A 17,594-nucleotide genomic window follows, 5' to 3' on the forward strand; every position below is an offset into this window, starting at 1 on the left:
CAAAGCACTTTTGTAAGTTGCTCTGGATAAGAGCGTCTGCTAAATGCTGCAAATGAAAAAGAGTGAGGGGGAATATAGTGAGAGGGGAGAAAAGTGAGAAGGGCATTTAATGTTGTAAATGTTCACTTTAGTTGTTTCAATGATGCTTTGGCAATATTGTAACTGGAGATATTAATGGAGCTTATGGAATTAAATTGATAGAGTGAGAGAGAGTGTGAGTGGGACAGTGAGGAGAGGGAGAAAGATAGAAGGATGAGAAGTCCTGACGGTAGAGCGATAGAAGGATGAGAAGTCCTGGCGGTAGAGCAATAGAAGGATGAGAAGTCCTGACGGTAGAGCGATAGAAGGATGAGAAGTCCTGACGGTAGAGCGATAGAAGGATGAGAAGTCCTGACGGTAGAGCGATAGAAGGATGAGAAGTCCTGACGGTAGAGCGATAGAAGGATGAGAAGTCCTGACGGTAGAGCGATAGAAGGATGAGAAGTCCTGACGGTAGAGCGATAGAAGGATGAGAAGTCCTGACGGTAGAGCGATAGAAGGATGAAAAGTCCTGACGGTAGAGCGATAGAAGAATGAGAAGTCCTGACGGTAGAGCGATAGAAGGATGAGAAGTCCTGACGGTAGAGCGATAGAAGGATGAGAAGTCCTGACGGTAGAGCGATAGAAGGATGAGAAGTCCTGACGGTAGAGCGATAGAAAGATGAGAAGTCCTGACGGTAGAGCGATAGAAGGATGAGAAGTCCTGACGGTAGAGCAATAGAAGGATGAGAAGTCCTGACGGTACAGCCATAGAAGTGGAGGGTTAATTACAGCATAATGGTGATGGATGAGTGAACTGGTCAGGAGTTCACCTGCCCCACAGGTGAACATGTCAAATCCATTCATCACTCATTCAGACAGACAGACAGAGACAGACAGACAGACAGACAGACACACACACACTCACCTTCACTTTCTCCGGACAGTCATTGGAGCAGATGCCACTGAGTACTGGTGGGGGGAGAGAAAGTTGTTAACATTTCTGACATTCACACTTTTCCCTTTGATTTAAAGATAAAGTTCTGTGACTGCACAGTTAAAGTAACATTAAAGCACCTCTCTGCGTTTTTTTCTCTCTCTCTCTCCCTCTCTCTCTCTCACACACACACACACACACCCCTGCTGAGACCAGCTGCAAAACACACCCAGTGTAAATTAAATTACATTGCACACAGAATAATGAGATGAAAAAGGTTTCCATGATTGTCTTGACCACACAAAAACAGAGACTCTCATATAAATGGAAGAGAGACACTTTATTAGATGGGAAAAAAAAACAGTCAATTAGCACTTTATTAGGCACAAAACTGAGCCTGCGTGAGATGTTTTCACCTAATGACAGTCCTTATTAAACTGTCATGTTCACATTGACAACCTTAGATCCTATCAGTGAAAACTCCCAGCCAAACTTCCTAAAGTAACAAAAGGACCCTTGTTCCATGTCTTCCAACAGCAGATAAAGCGCCACAATACTTGGCTTGTTAATTGGTATTGTAGTGCTGGCTTTTCCAACACTGAGATTTCAAGAAAAGCAGCAATATGCTAATAAGCTCACACATCCTTTGAGTGCCTTGAGCATGTGACCAGTCTCAAGTGTTGTTGATTTTGTTAACATTATTATTATTATTATTATTAAAATTCCTATAATAATAATAATATTATTATTATTTCTATCATTATCACAATAATTATTATTAGTAGTATTACTATTATTATTGCTATTATTATTATTATTATTGTCGTCACGGACCATGCACAAAATACATTAATCTCAATAGATATGCTTTACACCAGAGTTAGCCAATAAGATAATTTCCATCTGCAATCTCTGGGCAGGTAAACACAACTAATACCAAAAGCACAATAAATACAATATTGTCACACAGCTCTGTGCTCAACAGAGAACTACAGATCATGACTCAACATCCCAGAAGTCCCAGGAGAACTCCCACTGCCTCAGCAGTAATCCCTGGATTATTAATCAGACTCACCTGTTTCTCATTATCCTATCCTATAAAGAACTCCAGACCTTTAGGCATTCATGAAGGACTGTCACAGCTGGTTCTGGTGCATATCGAGTATGCCTGTCGGTTTTGTGTATACTCCGGTTACTGTTGCTGGATTTGCCTTTGGGTTTGCTGGACTGTGTTGTATTTTCGCCCCATTGTTTTTTTGTGTTATGTTTTCGGACTACGGCTCCGACACCCCTTTATCATTAAAGCCCCTATTAGTGTTATGTTACCAATACAGCAATTATGAGAACCAATACAATACCGCAAAATCCATATAATCAATATATAGCCATCTATGCCCAACCAACTCAATTGCAAACTAGGGCCCTTGACAACCATTGCCTCTACAGTATACACAGTCCTAGTGAGTGAGCACAGACAACAGCATCTGTATGTTAATCAATGCAAACACGACTCATTTTATATGATCCTTTTTATTTTGTTTCACTACAAAAAAAAAAAAAACAACAACTATTTATTTGGGACATATGACAATTTTTTTTTCCTTCCAATATGTCTTTACCTCTGTATCATATCCATGTCAGCTTACCAAAGCTGACATATCAGTGAATAAATTGTTTTCATTATATATATTCTTGTTTATATGTAAAGATTAAGTCCAATAAGGTTTGAAAAGACTGTTAATATTGTTGGACTTTGCACCATTTGACTAATCTGGAACAGAAGGCAGTGCAAAACTAACCCCAACCCACTCCAAATGACTGGTAGGACTATCCAGCTGAGTACACTGGATACCTCCCTTCACATAAATCAATACACCACCCCCTTTTAATGTTGAAAATGTTTATTCTTGCCATTTTCATACTGCTTTGGCAATACCGTAACTATATACGGTCCTGCCAGTAAATCTTACTGAACTGAAGTGTGGGGGGGGGGGGAGAGAAATAATCCAATCAAAAGGGATGAAAATGTGCACAAAGGAAGTAGGGTTTTTAAGAAAAAAAAAGTGCCTGAAGTTGACCATGTTTAGCTTGTTAGGGAATTTGATGAATATTTACTATGATGTGGAAAATTAAACCTCTGATCGTACCTTTCAGCAGTTCATTTCATAAGGTGAAGTGTGGAGTGTGATTTCTGTCGAGAAGCCCTTAGCAACTAAACTCAAACAAGCGCAGCCTATAGCAAGAGTTATAGCAACCCAACCTATAGCAAGACGTATAGCAGCACAGTTTTTAAAATCAATTTGAGACAATTAAACAAATTGGGCAAAGGGCTCTGAAGGAACAGCTGTCTGCCCAGAGTCCAGCATAAGCACGAAGCAGTCCAGCCAAGCCCAATAGACCTAATCTTTAACTTCTCAAGAGATTGTGTCCTAATTTATAACAGTACACTGGGAGCAAAAGCTGGTTCAGGAAGCAGGAAAAGTGGATGCTGATTGAACTATCAGGGCCAGGCAGATGTTGAGACGTGAGAGGACTTAAACCCAACCAGAAGCAGACCCAGACCCAGACCCAGAGCCAGAGCCCGACACCTCAGCCAAGCCAGAGTACCGACAGCTTCCCAGAGCTGATGGCCTTGACATCAGTGCCATGTAGACACCATTACGAGCGATGCTTTCCATCTCAGGAGCCCAAGATGCTCTTCAGCTCCCGCTGCCTTCTCCCAGAAGCAGACAAACGAGGGCGACCCTCACGGTGGGGCGAGCCTGCTTGAAGGTCCACCCCAATTACCTCCAGCTAAAAAATGCTCAGAATGCTTGTAGCAGTATTTCCTAAAATACCCCACAAGCTGCTCAACTCAAACAGCAGCGGATTACTAAGGGAGCTGGAAGGTTCCTGCTCCGGGTATGTTTATTTCAAGCCCTCTCCACAACAGGGGAGACAAGGGACACGTCGAGGTCTGTCATGTGGAGGACCTCACGGCATAACCATCAGCACGAGAACAGTCTCGCCGCAGTGTACAATACGAAACAGGGGGAAGGTGAAAGGGGTAACAAAGATACCCAACCAACCAACCCCCACCCACCTCCACCCCCACCCAGACATGCAAATACAGGGTAGGGTGTACAGTACACACACACACACACACACACACACACACACACACACACACACACACACCTGCACATCGGCTGAAACACACGGTTCTCACGCTTTCTGTGTGTGTGTATACTCCATTGTCACACTCTACTTGTCCATGTACACTAATCTCACTCTCTCCCTCTGTCTCTAATACCCTGTAGAGATGCGTCTAACACTGACCCCTTTTTCAGCACCAAGGAGAACAATTTGGCCTCAAACTGCTTGACTAAGCTCCTGCTACACACAGCTGGAAAATACCTTTCAACAGAAGTAATCTGAGGACTAGCTGGAGCAGTTACAGCACCCAGATCCCTGCACTCATCGAGACAGAAACTGTGCGCTCGAAGAAACAGCAGTTAGCACTGTGTACCGAGAGCAAAAGCATATCCCTGCCGAAAGAAACGGCACTGCTGCATTTGAAAAGTAAATGATATTTGAAGATAATATTAAGTTAGTGTTTAATTTCAAACTCCTAAAATAATTTAGTCTAAATGGCGTACTTTAGCTGACTCCAGTCTTCCATTCATTTCTGGTGACAGATTAATTTTTACAGCTGGTCTTTGCACTGGAGTTTGTTTCACACCCCCCCCCCCTCCCCACACACACACACCCTTCAGTAGTAGGGCTTTGTTCATAATACATTCCTATAGCTGTAACAGCCTTACCATCTAACTGCTATCTGCTCTATCTGTCCCTCTGTCTGACCCCTGACCTCTTCCTTGAGCCGAACAACTAGCAGTGGCCGACCTCTGCACCTGGATCCACATCCCCCATGTTCTACATTGTCTAACTGAAGGTCCAGTTGGCATTAGCATGGTTCTACGCTGGGTTCAGCAGGTGATCATCGCAGCCCGTAAGGGCCAGCAGAGAGGCCTGCTGTCATAGTAATAAAGCATGGTTAGCACATGCTAACAACCAGCACATTGTGCAGAGGAGCTGGAATACACCCCAGGGTCCGGCCCTATGCAATACATGCAGGCACAGCCTGGAGGTCATGACCATCGCTGCAGGTCTGAAGCAGGTGGGGTGAATCTGCACGTCATCCGCACGAGTGTCAGAGGAGGCTATTTGGCAGACGGAGGCGGAGTTTTAATATTAGTGAGCGGTCACGATTAGGCACAGAAAACATAAGGTTTCACACAGCTGACACAAAAACAGACTCGGATGTGTTTTTATAGAACAGAGAAGAACTTTTGCACCAGATGTGCTGTCCTATACACTTCAACCCTATGTGCTACTGGGCTCTCTCTCAGCCTCGGTTTATTTTTCTTTTTTTTGCATCTCCATTCTCTCGTTCTTACTCACACTGCCCATCTGTGTGTGTATCTATGGTGTGTGTGCTGTGTTGGACATGCATGGTCGTGTGAAGGCACACAGGAACCTCACAGACCTGCTAGCATCACCATGGGTTACCAGCGAGTCCATCTACCTCATGGTCAAACTAATGAGAGCTGCTTTATCTGTTCAGCATCAGCTAAGCTTGATCTGCAATCCTTTAAAAACAACAATTTCATTGCTTAAATATTAACATTGCACAGTATATTAGAATAAGACCGAAGGCTCAAAGCCATCATCCCTGAGTCCATCTCCCAGAGTTTTATGCTGTTGCCTCTGGTTTAACCTTCCTGGTTCCACTCCCACGTCAAAGTCCTTCATGTGCTGACTCGAGGGCTAAGCACTCGGAAAACTCCCACGTCAAAACACGGCAGAAGAGCCAACGCGTGAATCCCGCCGGACAAGGGACTCTGACTGTACTGGGTAAAGAGAAGGACAGACTCTATCTAAAGTGCACGATGAAGTCTGACGTGAAGCACAGAGTCTATACTTAGCGGAACACTGACTGTCTAAAGTGGAGCATGGGTTGTATAGTGGAGCACAGAATGGGTAAGTGCACACACTCTGTAAAGTGGAACAGAGTTTAAAGTAGAGAAAAGACACTGAAATGGACAAAAACACTCTAAACTGTAGAAAGCATGGAGTAAAGTGCAATATATTATATAATGTGTAGCACAAACGTCAGAGTTAAAGTGGGAAACAGGCTCTGTTGACTGGAGAACCCACTACACAAAGTGGAGCACAAACCGTGTAAAGTGTAGCACAGAGTGTATAAGGTGGAGCACAGGCTGTATAAAGTGGAGCACAGGCTCAGTGGTTCCTCTGCACTGCAGCAGGGTGGAGGAGGATGTGTGGGCTACAGAGCCATTATGCTCTTAACCAGAATTCAGGGAGCTGGAGGAGATACTGAAGAGAGATGGGCTCAAATACTGGCACAGAGAGGGGAAGGGAAGCCTCTGTGTGTGTGTGTGTGGTGTGTGTGTGTGTGTGTGTGTGTGTGTGTGTGTGTGTGGTGGGACACCGAGCCAAGCTACTCACCAGTAACAGAATATGTTAGTTTAATGAGGGGAGTGGATCTGTGCGCTAGTATTCAGTGTGGAAACCTACTTTCTACTTTACTCGAACATAGACAGGTGGACTCTCTCCCCGTCTCTCCTCCTTTCAAACCTACATACACGCACGCGCCTGCACGCACGCACACGCACACACACACACACACACACACACACACACACACACACACACACACGCGCGCACGCACTGTTTGACATGCGGTGTGTGTCACAGCAGGGGGAGAGGGCACTGGCAGCTTGGGAGCAGTTTTAAATTCACAGCAAATTACCCAGAGTGCATCTGTCCTTTCTGCCCCCTCTACAGTATGGTGGCAGCTACTAATGCTCAGAGAACACTCATTATCCGACAGGGCTGTAGAAAGGGTTGAGCAGAGGAAGACAGACTATCAGACAGCCAGGGACAAGACTGACTAGTCTGAGGCTCTTCATTGTGAGCAGGACAGAAGGAGGTAGTCATGGAGAGAACACAGTGAGGGTGCGCAAACGTTTACAAAGAAAAATGTCCTGTGGAGGTCGAGGGGGTTCTGGGGGGGGAGAGAGAAACATTCTGCAAAACATAAAACATTAATTAGGGAGTTTAGTGAGAAGCTAAAAGATAATGATACTGTTATTTTCCAAGAATCATGATGGTGTTCTGATGTGACTGTACTCAGTAGACACAGATACACCGTCCTTCAGTAGACACAGATACACCGTCCTTCAGTAGACACAGGGATATTGTCCTTCAGTAGATACAGGGATATTGTCCTTCAGTAGACACAGGGATATTGTCCTTCAGTAGACACAGATACACCGTCCTTCAGTAGATACAGGGATATTGTCCTTCAGTAGATACAGATACACCGTCCTTCAGTAGATACAGATACACCGTCCTTCAGTAGACACAGGGATATTGTCCTTCAGTAGACACAGGGATATTGTCCTTCAGTAGACACAGGGATATTGTCCTTCAGTAGACACAGGGATATTGTCCTTCAGTAGACACAGGGATATTGTCCTTCAGTAGACACAGGGATATTGTCCTTCAGTAGACACAGATACACCGTCCTTCAGTAGACACAGATACACCGTCCTTCAGTAGACACAGGGATATTGTCCTTCAGTAGATACAGATACACCGTCCTTCAGTAGATACAGGGATATTGTCCTTCAGTAGATACAGGGATATTGTCCTTCAGTAGATACAGATACACCGTCCTTCAGTAGATACAGGGATATTGTCCTTCAGTAGACACAGGGATATTGTCCTTCAGTAGACACAGATACACCGTCCTTCAGTAGATACAGGGATATTGTCCTTCAGTAGATACAGATACACCGTCCTTCAGTAGATACAGGGATATTGTCCTTCAGTAGACACAGGGATATTGTCCTTCAGTAGACACAGGGATATTGTCCTTCAGTAGACACAGATACACCGTCCTTCAGTAGATACAGGGATATTGTCCTTCAGTAGATACAGATACACCGTCCTTCAGTAGATACAGATACACCGTCCTTCAGTAGACACAGGGATATTGTCCTTCAGTAGACACAGGGATATTGTCCTTCAGTAGACACAGGGATATTGTCCTTCAGTAGACACAGGGATATTGTCCTTCAGTAGACACAGGGATATTGTCCTTCAGTAGACACAGATACACCGTCCTTCAGTAGACACAGATACACCGTCCTTCAGTAGACACAGGGATATTGTCCTTCAGTAGATACAGATACACCGTCCTTCAGTAGATACAGGGATATTGTCCTTCAGTAGATACAGGGATATTGTCCTTCAGTAGATACAGATACACCGTCCTTCAGTAGATACAGGGATATTGTCCTTCAGTAGACACAGGGATATTGTCCTTCAGTAGACACAGATACACCGTCCTTCAGTAGATACAGGGATATTGTCCTTCAGTAGATACAGATACACCGTCCTTCAGTAGATACAGGGATATTGTCCTTCAGTAGACACAGGGATATTGTCCTTCAGTAGACACAGGGATATTGTCCTTCAGTAGACACAGATACACCGTCCTTCAGTAGATACAGGGATATTGTCCTTCAGTAGATACAGGGATATTGTCCTTCAGTAGATACAGGGATATTGTCCTTCAGTAGATACAGGGATATTGTCCTTCAGTAGATACAGATACACCGTCCTTCAGTAGCTACAGGGATATTGTCCTTCAGTAGCTACAGGGATATTGTCCTTCAGTAGATACAGGGATATTGTCCTTCAGTAGACACAGGGATATTGTCCTTCAGTAGACACAGGGATATTGTCCTTCAGTAGACACAGGGATATTGTCCTTCAGTAGACACAGGGATATTGTCCTTCAGTAGACACAGGGATATTGTCCTTCAGTAGACACAGATACACCGTCCTTCAGTAGACACAGATACACCGTCCTTCAGTAGACACAGGGATATTGTCCTTCAGTAGATACAGATACACCGTCCTTCAGTAGATACAGGGATATTGTCCTTCAGTAGATACAGGGATATTGTCCTTCAGTAGATACAGATACACCGTCCTTCAGTAGATACAGGGATATTGTCCTTCAGTAGACACAGGGATATTGTCCTTCAGTAGACACAGATACACCGTCCTTCAGTAGATACAGGGATATTGTCCTTCAGTAGATACAGATACACCGTCCTTCAGTAGATACAGGGATATTGTCCTTCAGTAGACACAGGGATATTGTCCTTCAGTAGACACAGGGATATTGTCCTTCAGTAGACACAGATACACCGTCCTTCAGTAGATACAGGGATATTGTCCTTCAGTAGATACAGGGATATTGTCCTTCAGTAGATACAGGGATATTGTCCTTCAGTAGATACAGGGATATTGTCCTTCAGTAGATACAGATACACCGTCCTTCAGTAGCTACAGGGATATTGTCCTTCAGTAGCTACAGGGATATTGTCCTTCAGTAGCTACAGGGATATTGTCCTTCAGTAGCTACAGGGATATTGTCCTTCAGTAGACACAGGAATATTGTCCTTCAGTAGACACAGGGATATTGTCCTTCAGTAGACACAGGGATATTGTCCTTCAGTAGACACAGGGATATTGTCCTTCAGTAGACACAGGGATATTGTCCTTCAGTAGACACAGATACACCGTCCTTCAGTAGACACAGATACACCGTCCTTCAGTAGACACAGATACACCGTCCTTCAGTAGACACAGGGATATTGTCCTTCAGTAGATACAGGGATATTGTCCTTCAGTAGATACAGGGATATTGTCCTTCAGTAGATACAGATACACCGTCCTTCAGTAGATACAGGGATATTGTCCTTCAGTAGACACAGGGATATTGTCCTTCAGTAGACACAGATACACCGTCCTTCAGTAGATACAGGGATATTGTCCTTCAGTAGATACAGATACACCGTCCTTCAGTAGATACAGGGATATTGTCCTTCAGTAGACACAGGGATATTGTCCTTCAGTAGACACAGGGATATTGTCCTTCAGTAGACACAGGGATATTGTCCTTCAGTAGACACAGATACACCGTCCTTCAGTAGATACAGGGATATTGTCCTTCAGTAGATACAGGGATATTGTCCTTCAGTAGATACAGGGATATTGTCCTTCAGTAGATACAGATACACCGTCCTTCAGTAGCTACAGGGATATTGTCCTTCAGTAGCTACAGGGATATTGTCCTTCAGTAGCTACAGGGATATTGTCCTTCAGTAGCTACAGGGATATTGTCCTTCAGTAGATACAGGAATATTGTCCTTCAGTAGATACAGGGATATTGTCCTTCAGTAGACACAGGGATATTGTCCTTCAGTAGACACAGATACACCGTCCTTCAGTAGACACAGGGATATTGTCCTTCAGTAGATACAGGGATATTGTCCTTCAGTAGACACAGATACACCGTCCTTCAGTAGATACAGGGATATTGTCCTTCAGTAGACACAGATACACCGTCCTTCAGTAGACACAGGGATATTGTCCTTCAGTAGACACAGATACACCGTCCTTCAGTAGATACAGGGATATTGTCCTTCAGTAGATACAGGGATATTGTCCTTCAGTAGATACAGGGATATTGTCCTTCAGTAGATACAGGGATATTGTCCTTCAGTAGATACAGGGATATTGTCCTTCAGTAGATACAGGGATATTGTCCTTCAGTAGATACAGGGATATTGTCCTTCAGTAGATACAGGGATATTGTCCTTCAGTAGATACAGATACTGGTATAAAGACAAGCAGAAACATCTAAGATAAATAGGAACATCAAGTAACAATCAAAAAAATGGAAAGTTATCAGTTTGGCTTGAAATGATCTCTTTTTCTGCACTAAAACCACTTTGCCTGTGGCAGTAAATATTTCTTCCTCAGGTCTCTACTTAATTTGGAGAGGAAAGCTTTGCTCAGTTACGAGCAGAAGTCACATACTTCCAGGCCCATGGGCAGTATCGGATATGTGGTCTGAATGCCCAGAACTGGCACAGAAAAGGATGATAGTGACAATCTAGGGAAGAGTTTCATTCATACAAATAACGTATTACACATAATTCTAAACACTGTTGAAAGAAACTGTTATGACGGCGCTATCAGCAAACGAGAAAGCAAGTATTACAGGTATGTGACTAATCTGGGACTTAGGACATGGCAGAGAAGGAGAAGACTCTCTTAAAAAGTGTATCTGGTGTTTTAAGTTAATCATCTAAACTTAACCTCGTTAATGCAATAACAGTCAGGCCAGAACTCCTAATGTCTGCACACAAATGACCCATCAGGGGCCCGTTCTGCATCAGCACAGTTAGATCTGTCAAAACATGAATACCAATGCCAGGACTCAAACAAACATCGAAACATATTAAAATTAAGATCATAAATCATGCCTAACAGTTTCCGGTTTAACATCTACATGACAAATCCTGAAGGAATAAATACTGCTACAAGTGACATAAATAATATTTTTTGAAACGTTGCCTAAAAAGTCAAAGGTCGCAATAGGGGAAATAAAATAGCAAGCCACCCAAAACACAAACGTGAGGCTCAGGGTTGGAGTTTGGGCTTGGTTTGATCATGGCTACAAACATTCAAGGACAAATCTAAGAGCGTTATCTAACAATAAGCACACAGAACCAAACAATACACACTTGCATGCAAATTATTCAAATGCTTTAAAAATTATAAAAACACTGTTGAGAAACAATAAAGCTAAATTTTAACAAACCGTCACACTGAAGAGGCATTAGATGACAACTCAATCCAGGAGGTAAAAAAAAAACAAAAAAACAAAAACTTGGCACACATGATAGAGGAGGTTGCCAATCCAAAATGACAATGTGAAAAACTTACTTCGAAAGCCTTTATTGGAAAATAGACCATTGTAACTCGCACCATGTTTGGGCCATATGCCATAAAATAGGAGACTAACACGACCCAAATAATTACAGAGGTGTGTGTGCGTGTGTGTGTCAGTGTACAGTAGTGTGGAGAAGATATTCTTTAGTATCATAAAAGCCAGAATAATGACCTTCCTTATGTCTTGAACAAGCCTCAAACTGGCTTTTTACCAAAATAGCACACAGCTGACCATATGTTCTCTACATTCACTTAACAGCAGAATCAAACACAAATCAAAGATTTGTAGATTTTCACGTATTGGATTTAATATGGCATGAGGGCTTACTACTAAAACATCTTCAAAATGGAATATGTGGGAAAACATTTCAGATCAGTATTGTACTGAACAACAAAGCCCTTCTAGAGCAGTACTGTACTGAACAGCAAAGCCCATCACTTATAGAGCAGTACTGTAATGAACTGTGTACCAGTTCATCTGAACAAAACAACAATCATAATTTTACAAAAGAGATCCAAATATCAGGAAAACCGATATCAGTTAACATACGGAAAACAAAGATCGAAATAAAACCAAACCCAATTCTGCTGTAGGGATGGGAAATAATGGGCCAAACCCAAGTGAAATTTACAAAGACGTGAGTTCATAAAAATACTTACACTAATGCACACAGAACAGAACCGGGTCTGTATAACACACGTCACTATACAACACAGAGCAGAACCGGGTCTGTATAACACACATCACCATACAACACAGAGCAGAACCGGGTCTGTATAACACACATCACCATACAACACAGGGCAGAACCAAGTCTGTATTACACATATCACCATAAATAAACCAATACCACATCAATAAACCACATCAATAAACTATACTGGCCATTTATCTCTGCTCAGAGACTCTGCCCCCATTATAAAGACATGTATAACGCAATTCTGCAAAACAAGCTAAAATGCTACAGATCATCAAATCACACTACTAATCCAGACCACTGTCTAAATAGTACACATGTACACTTAAGGAAAACAAACTGCAGAGTGAGCGACCACAACCCTGACGTGGAACGAGGCAGATGCCATCAAACCTGGATGCCAGGAGAAGAAGGACTGTGTAGGCACTGAAATGGAAATAGATGAGGAAATCCAGTTTATCTACAGCCCAGAATATAAACGAATGTGAAGCAGATTAATTTTGGAGAGGATGGCGAGACAATTGGCACAGCGGTGAAGTGTGATCAACAGAGTTTAAGGCAGGAGGTTTAAGACTGTGATTCCTTTCTATAATACACTTTTACACATGTAAGGTTGGTAAGGTTTTCGGTAGGTTTATTAATTAATTTATTCTTTACATTTTTTTTTGTTGCTAAACATTTAATATGTTGACTTTCCTTCTTTTTACATATTTTTGTATGGATTTGGAAAAATTGTATAATCAGTCATGCCAATAAAGCATTAAACAAGAAATGAAAATGAGAGAGAGAAAGAAAGAAGATGACAGAATGGAAAGAATGACAGACAGAACGACAGAGAGAGAGAACAAAGATAGAGAGAGAAAAACAGAGAGCTAGAGAGAGAGAACGAGTATGACAAAGACAGAGAGAAAAACAGACACAGTAAGAAATCGACAGCTAGAGTCTACAGACGTGTGTGTGTGTCTAGGACAGAGTGCAGGTGACAGGAGGTGTGTGTGAGTGTGAGCATGTAAGTGTGCGCACAAGAGTGTGTGTGTATATATAAACACACATGCATCTGTGTGTGTAATCTCTACTCTTTCTGCTTTGATGAAAGCATATCAGACTGGATTAAATGGGATTAAGAAGTCTTTTTTTCCCCCTTTGCAAATGTCAGATGCCCAAATGTCAGCCAGCGACAGCCTATCCATACTGGGTAGGTGGAGCACCCTGCTCCAACCTACTTCACACTACATCACCCTGCACCATCCTGCTCTACCCCATTCCACACTACACCATCCTACTGTATGCTACTTCACCCTGCACCATCCTACTCCACCATACTTCACCCTGCCCCACCCTACTTCACGCTGTTCCACCCTACCTCATCTTGCTCCACCCTGCCCCATCCTGATTCATCCCGCACCACCTTATTTCACATGGCTTCACCCTACTCCACCCTGAATCATTCTGCACCACCTTACTTCACAATACTCCACCCTGCACCACACCACTACACAGAACAAGTGACCCCACACACAAACCGTAGCGCAGGTCACACTCAAACATCTTTTCAGTGTACACACACATGCACACAGGCACATATAAATATACAACTTTGGAAACTCACCAATCACTTTCACAAAATAGGCATCTGCTTCAAAGTTGTTCTTCAGAGCGTGGATCTTAAAGTCCTGCTGTCCGTCTGCTCTGCTCAGCACAATCATATCCAATATACCCTGCAGACAGGAAACCAGAACTCAATCTCCCACAATGCACCAGGGCTCCTCACAACTCCTCCTCTCATACACACATTTTGTATCCCACATACATGCATCAGTGCAGGCCATTACATTTATTTACATTCACAGTGTTTATCTGATGTTTTTATCCAAAGCGATTTACAACTCTGACTGAACACAACTTGAGTAATTGAGGGTTAAGGGTCTTGTTCAGGGACCCAACAGTGGGAACTTGGCAGTGGTAGGACTTGAAACGGCAACCATCGGAGTACTAGTCCAGTACCTTCACCAGTGAGCTACCAGTGCCGTTGGATGAGAGGTGATGTGCTGGGTGCTGACTAGGCAAAACCTGAGACCAGCACTGGGACACCAGTACACAGCAGGTCCTTCACAAGCACACTTAAACGTGCCTGCGAGAATAACGGCGCTGTTTAGAGGGACATGATTGGCTGTATCAGGACAGATTAACAGGAGCACAGGGAGGAAGAGTGGAGGAAGGGGTAGACGAGCATCGACAGAGTGAGAGGGCTTACTCTCGCACGCACGCGCACGCACAGCATAGAAGGAAGCACTTTCCTTCCTTCCTGCAGTCTGAAACAGCTATTTGTTTATGCAGACCCACACTCACACGCGCGAGCGCGCGCGCACACGGGTAGAGACGATCTCAGCTCCACCCCGGATGAGATAACTGGGGTCTGGACACAGAAGATCCAGGTAAGAGCAGACCATGGGAGGGACAGAAGGAAAGAGATGGTGTGTTTGACACGTCCACCACTAGAATTATTCGTCACCAGCACAGTGACACCAGCTTCCAGCCAAGGACAGTGAGGACACGTGCGCACACACATACACACAAACTCAACATGTAACATTCAACACACATAGAAGACGACATCAACCTTCAGGAAGGAAAAGCTCATTTGTGTATAAGTGTGTGTGTGTGTGTGTGTGTGTGTATGTGTGTATTAGTGTAAGGTGTGTGCGTGTGTGTGTGAGTAAATCTATATACAAGTGTGTGATCGAACTGATAATTGATCAAACTCATCATAAGAAAGTGTGAAATTAGGTGAAGCAATACTGAACTTAAATGGGGCAATATTGAATACCAAGTTAAAGATCTGAACAGCTGACAGACTAATCAATCACTGAACCCACAGTCTCCCACCCTTCTGCTTACAAAGCAAGTTCACTGAGATTCTGAGAGCTGGCCACGCCTCCAACCCGCCCCCACTATACCTCGGACAGGCCCCACCCATTACACTTCCACCCTCCTGTCCTCTTTTCCTTTCCCACAAAGTGCACAATTCCCCTCAGTGAGAACAAACCAACCTGTCTGCTCCTCCTCACACAGCAATTAATCAAGAAGACATTCAAGGAGGACTTAAAATGTAGGAGTGAGAGTAAAGAGAGGGGAGATATACTATAGGGGTGTAGTATAGGGGTGGGTGTAGTGTAGGGGTAAGTGTAGTATAGGGGTGGGTGTAGTGTAGGGGTAAGTAGTGTAGTATAGGGGTGTAGTATAGGGGTGGGTGTAGTGTAGGGGTAAGTGTAGTGTAGGGGTAAGTGTAGTGTAGTATAGGGGTGTAGTATAGGGGTGGGTGTAGTGTAGGGGTAAGTGTAGTGTAGGGGTAAGTGTAGTGTAGTATAGGGGTGTAGTATAGGGGTGGGTGTAGTGTAGGGGTATTAGAGGCATTGCAGGGGCTGACAGCAGGATGGACAAATGACGGAGTTGAGAACAGACTGATCTGAGAACAGCAGTGGACAGGACGCAGCGCACTGCTTCGTTAGAGTAATGAGTGTGGGTCAGACCCAGGTGAGAACCATTACAGCCTGAGAAGATCGCAGAGAGAAAGAAAGAGTGTCACTCACATCCTCGTAGATGTCAAAGAAGGTGGCGACGGCAGCCCTGGGGATGGCGCTGAGGTCAGACTGATCCCAGTGCACACGGAACATGCGGCCGACGCTTCTGCAGCTTGCATTCGTACACGGCACGTTCTCCAAGAGGAACGCCTGCGCCTGTTCACTGCTCCAGGGACAGGGACAGGAGGACGGGAGAGGACAGACAGAGATTCACCAATTATTATACCACTATTCCTGTTATTTCATCATCAAACAAAATCTGTGTGTGATTGAAACTGACACTTAATGTCCTCATAGTAGCACTTCCTCCATTTTTTATGATGTCTGGCTGAAACTGTGACTAAATATAATCCAGCAGAGCTCGTTAAACTGAAGTGCTGTGAGACGAGGCAGAGCGGGTGTGACACGCTGAACCCCGCACGGCTGCGCGAGGAAACAAACACACACATTTACTCAAGTCTGATCAAACACACACAATCTCTGAGACTTCTGATGTTCACATATTAATCAAACGCACACACGCGCGCGCGCACACACACAGGAATGGTCCACTATTCCGCTGTGAGGCTAAGCCTTACTGGGAGGACAGCCCAGAGAAACCAGAGGGAGACAGACCGGAGAGACACATGGGGAGAGTCAGGGACACTGGCTGCATTTAGTATGCAGCATCTCTCTTCATCTCAAGATACATTAGCAAACATGTCAACAACCTGGCAAACGATCAGCATCTAAAGTTGGTGGTAAGAAAATTTCTCTTACAAAAAGAAACATTTATGTTTGATTTGCATAATGATGAAGTCTGGGAGCCAAGGAAGCGTTCAGAGTCTGGCTCCGCCCCCCACCCCCACGCAGACATTAGCAGTCAGACCCCCGAGCCCACCCCACAGACAGTCTTTTCATCTCCTCTGCCAGTTCGTCCTCCTGTTCCTCCGCACGTCCCGGTCGCTCTATGCGGGTGTGTGTGCGCGCGCGTGCACGTGTCTGCATGTGTGTGTATGTGGTGCTGGTTAAAAAAGATTTAAGGAAGAAGATTTAGCTACAGTGATATAAAGCAGTGTTTGTTTGCATGAACTGTGTGCGTGTGTGCACGTGTGATAGGGGAAGCAGCAATAAACAGTGAAGCTAGTTGATTGTCAGGCTCCACACGGAAGCTCCAGACTACAGAGAGAGGAGCACACAGGGAAAACATCAACCTCCCAGCCCACCCACACACACACATATACACAAAACACTATAGGTACACACACGTACATACACCCATACACCCACTCGCTGAGCACTGTGTGTACACAGACACACTGAGTTGGAACCCGGGTGGGAAGCCAGACTGACAGAGGGGCCAACACTCCACCTTCCTCTACCTTCCTCCACAGGGGCCTTGGTGCTCCTACTAAACAAGCCTCAGGTCCATTACTGCTCCTTCCCGCTCTCTCCCTCTCTCTCCCCTTTTCCCTTTTGCTCCATGTATCTTTCTCC

General features: G+C 44.2%; 1 protein-coding gene across 2 annotated transcripts in view; it reads right to left on the reverse strand.

The window, feature by feature from the left end:
• The window catches only part of itfg1 (integrin alpha FG-GAP repeat containing 1), a 96,019-nt gene that overhangs the window by 26,172 nt on the left and 52,253 nt on the right, over positions 1-17,594 (reverse strand). The window contains exons 11-13 of one of the 2 annotated variants that reach the window (XM_027018675.2): positions 16,128-16,281; positions 14,147-14,255; positions 947-990 (exon numbers count right to left, since the gene is read on the reverse strand). In XM_027018675.2, the coding sequence (XP_026874476.1) occupies positions 947-990; positions 14,147-14,255; positions 16,128-16,281 (307 nt within the window). Of the gene's footprint in view, positions 1-946; positions 991-14,146; positions 14,256-16,127; positions 16,285-17,594 lie in introns of both variants that reach the window. The other variant, XM_027018674.2, reaches the window with a different exon arrangement.

Source organism: Electrophorus electricus, chromosome 21 (genome assembly GCF_013358815.1).
Source record: "Electrophorus electricus isolate fEleEle1 chromosome 21, fEleEle1.pri, whole genome shotgun sequence".
NCBI classification, from domain to species: Eukaryota; Metazoa; Chordata; class Actinopteri; order Gymnotiformes; family Gymnotidae; genus Electrophorus; species Electrophorus electricus.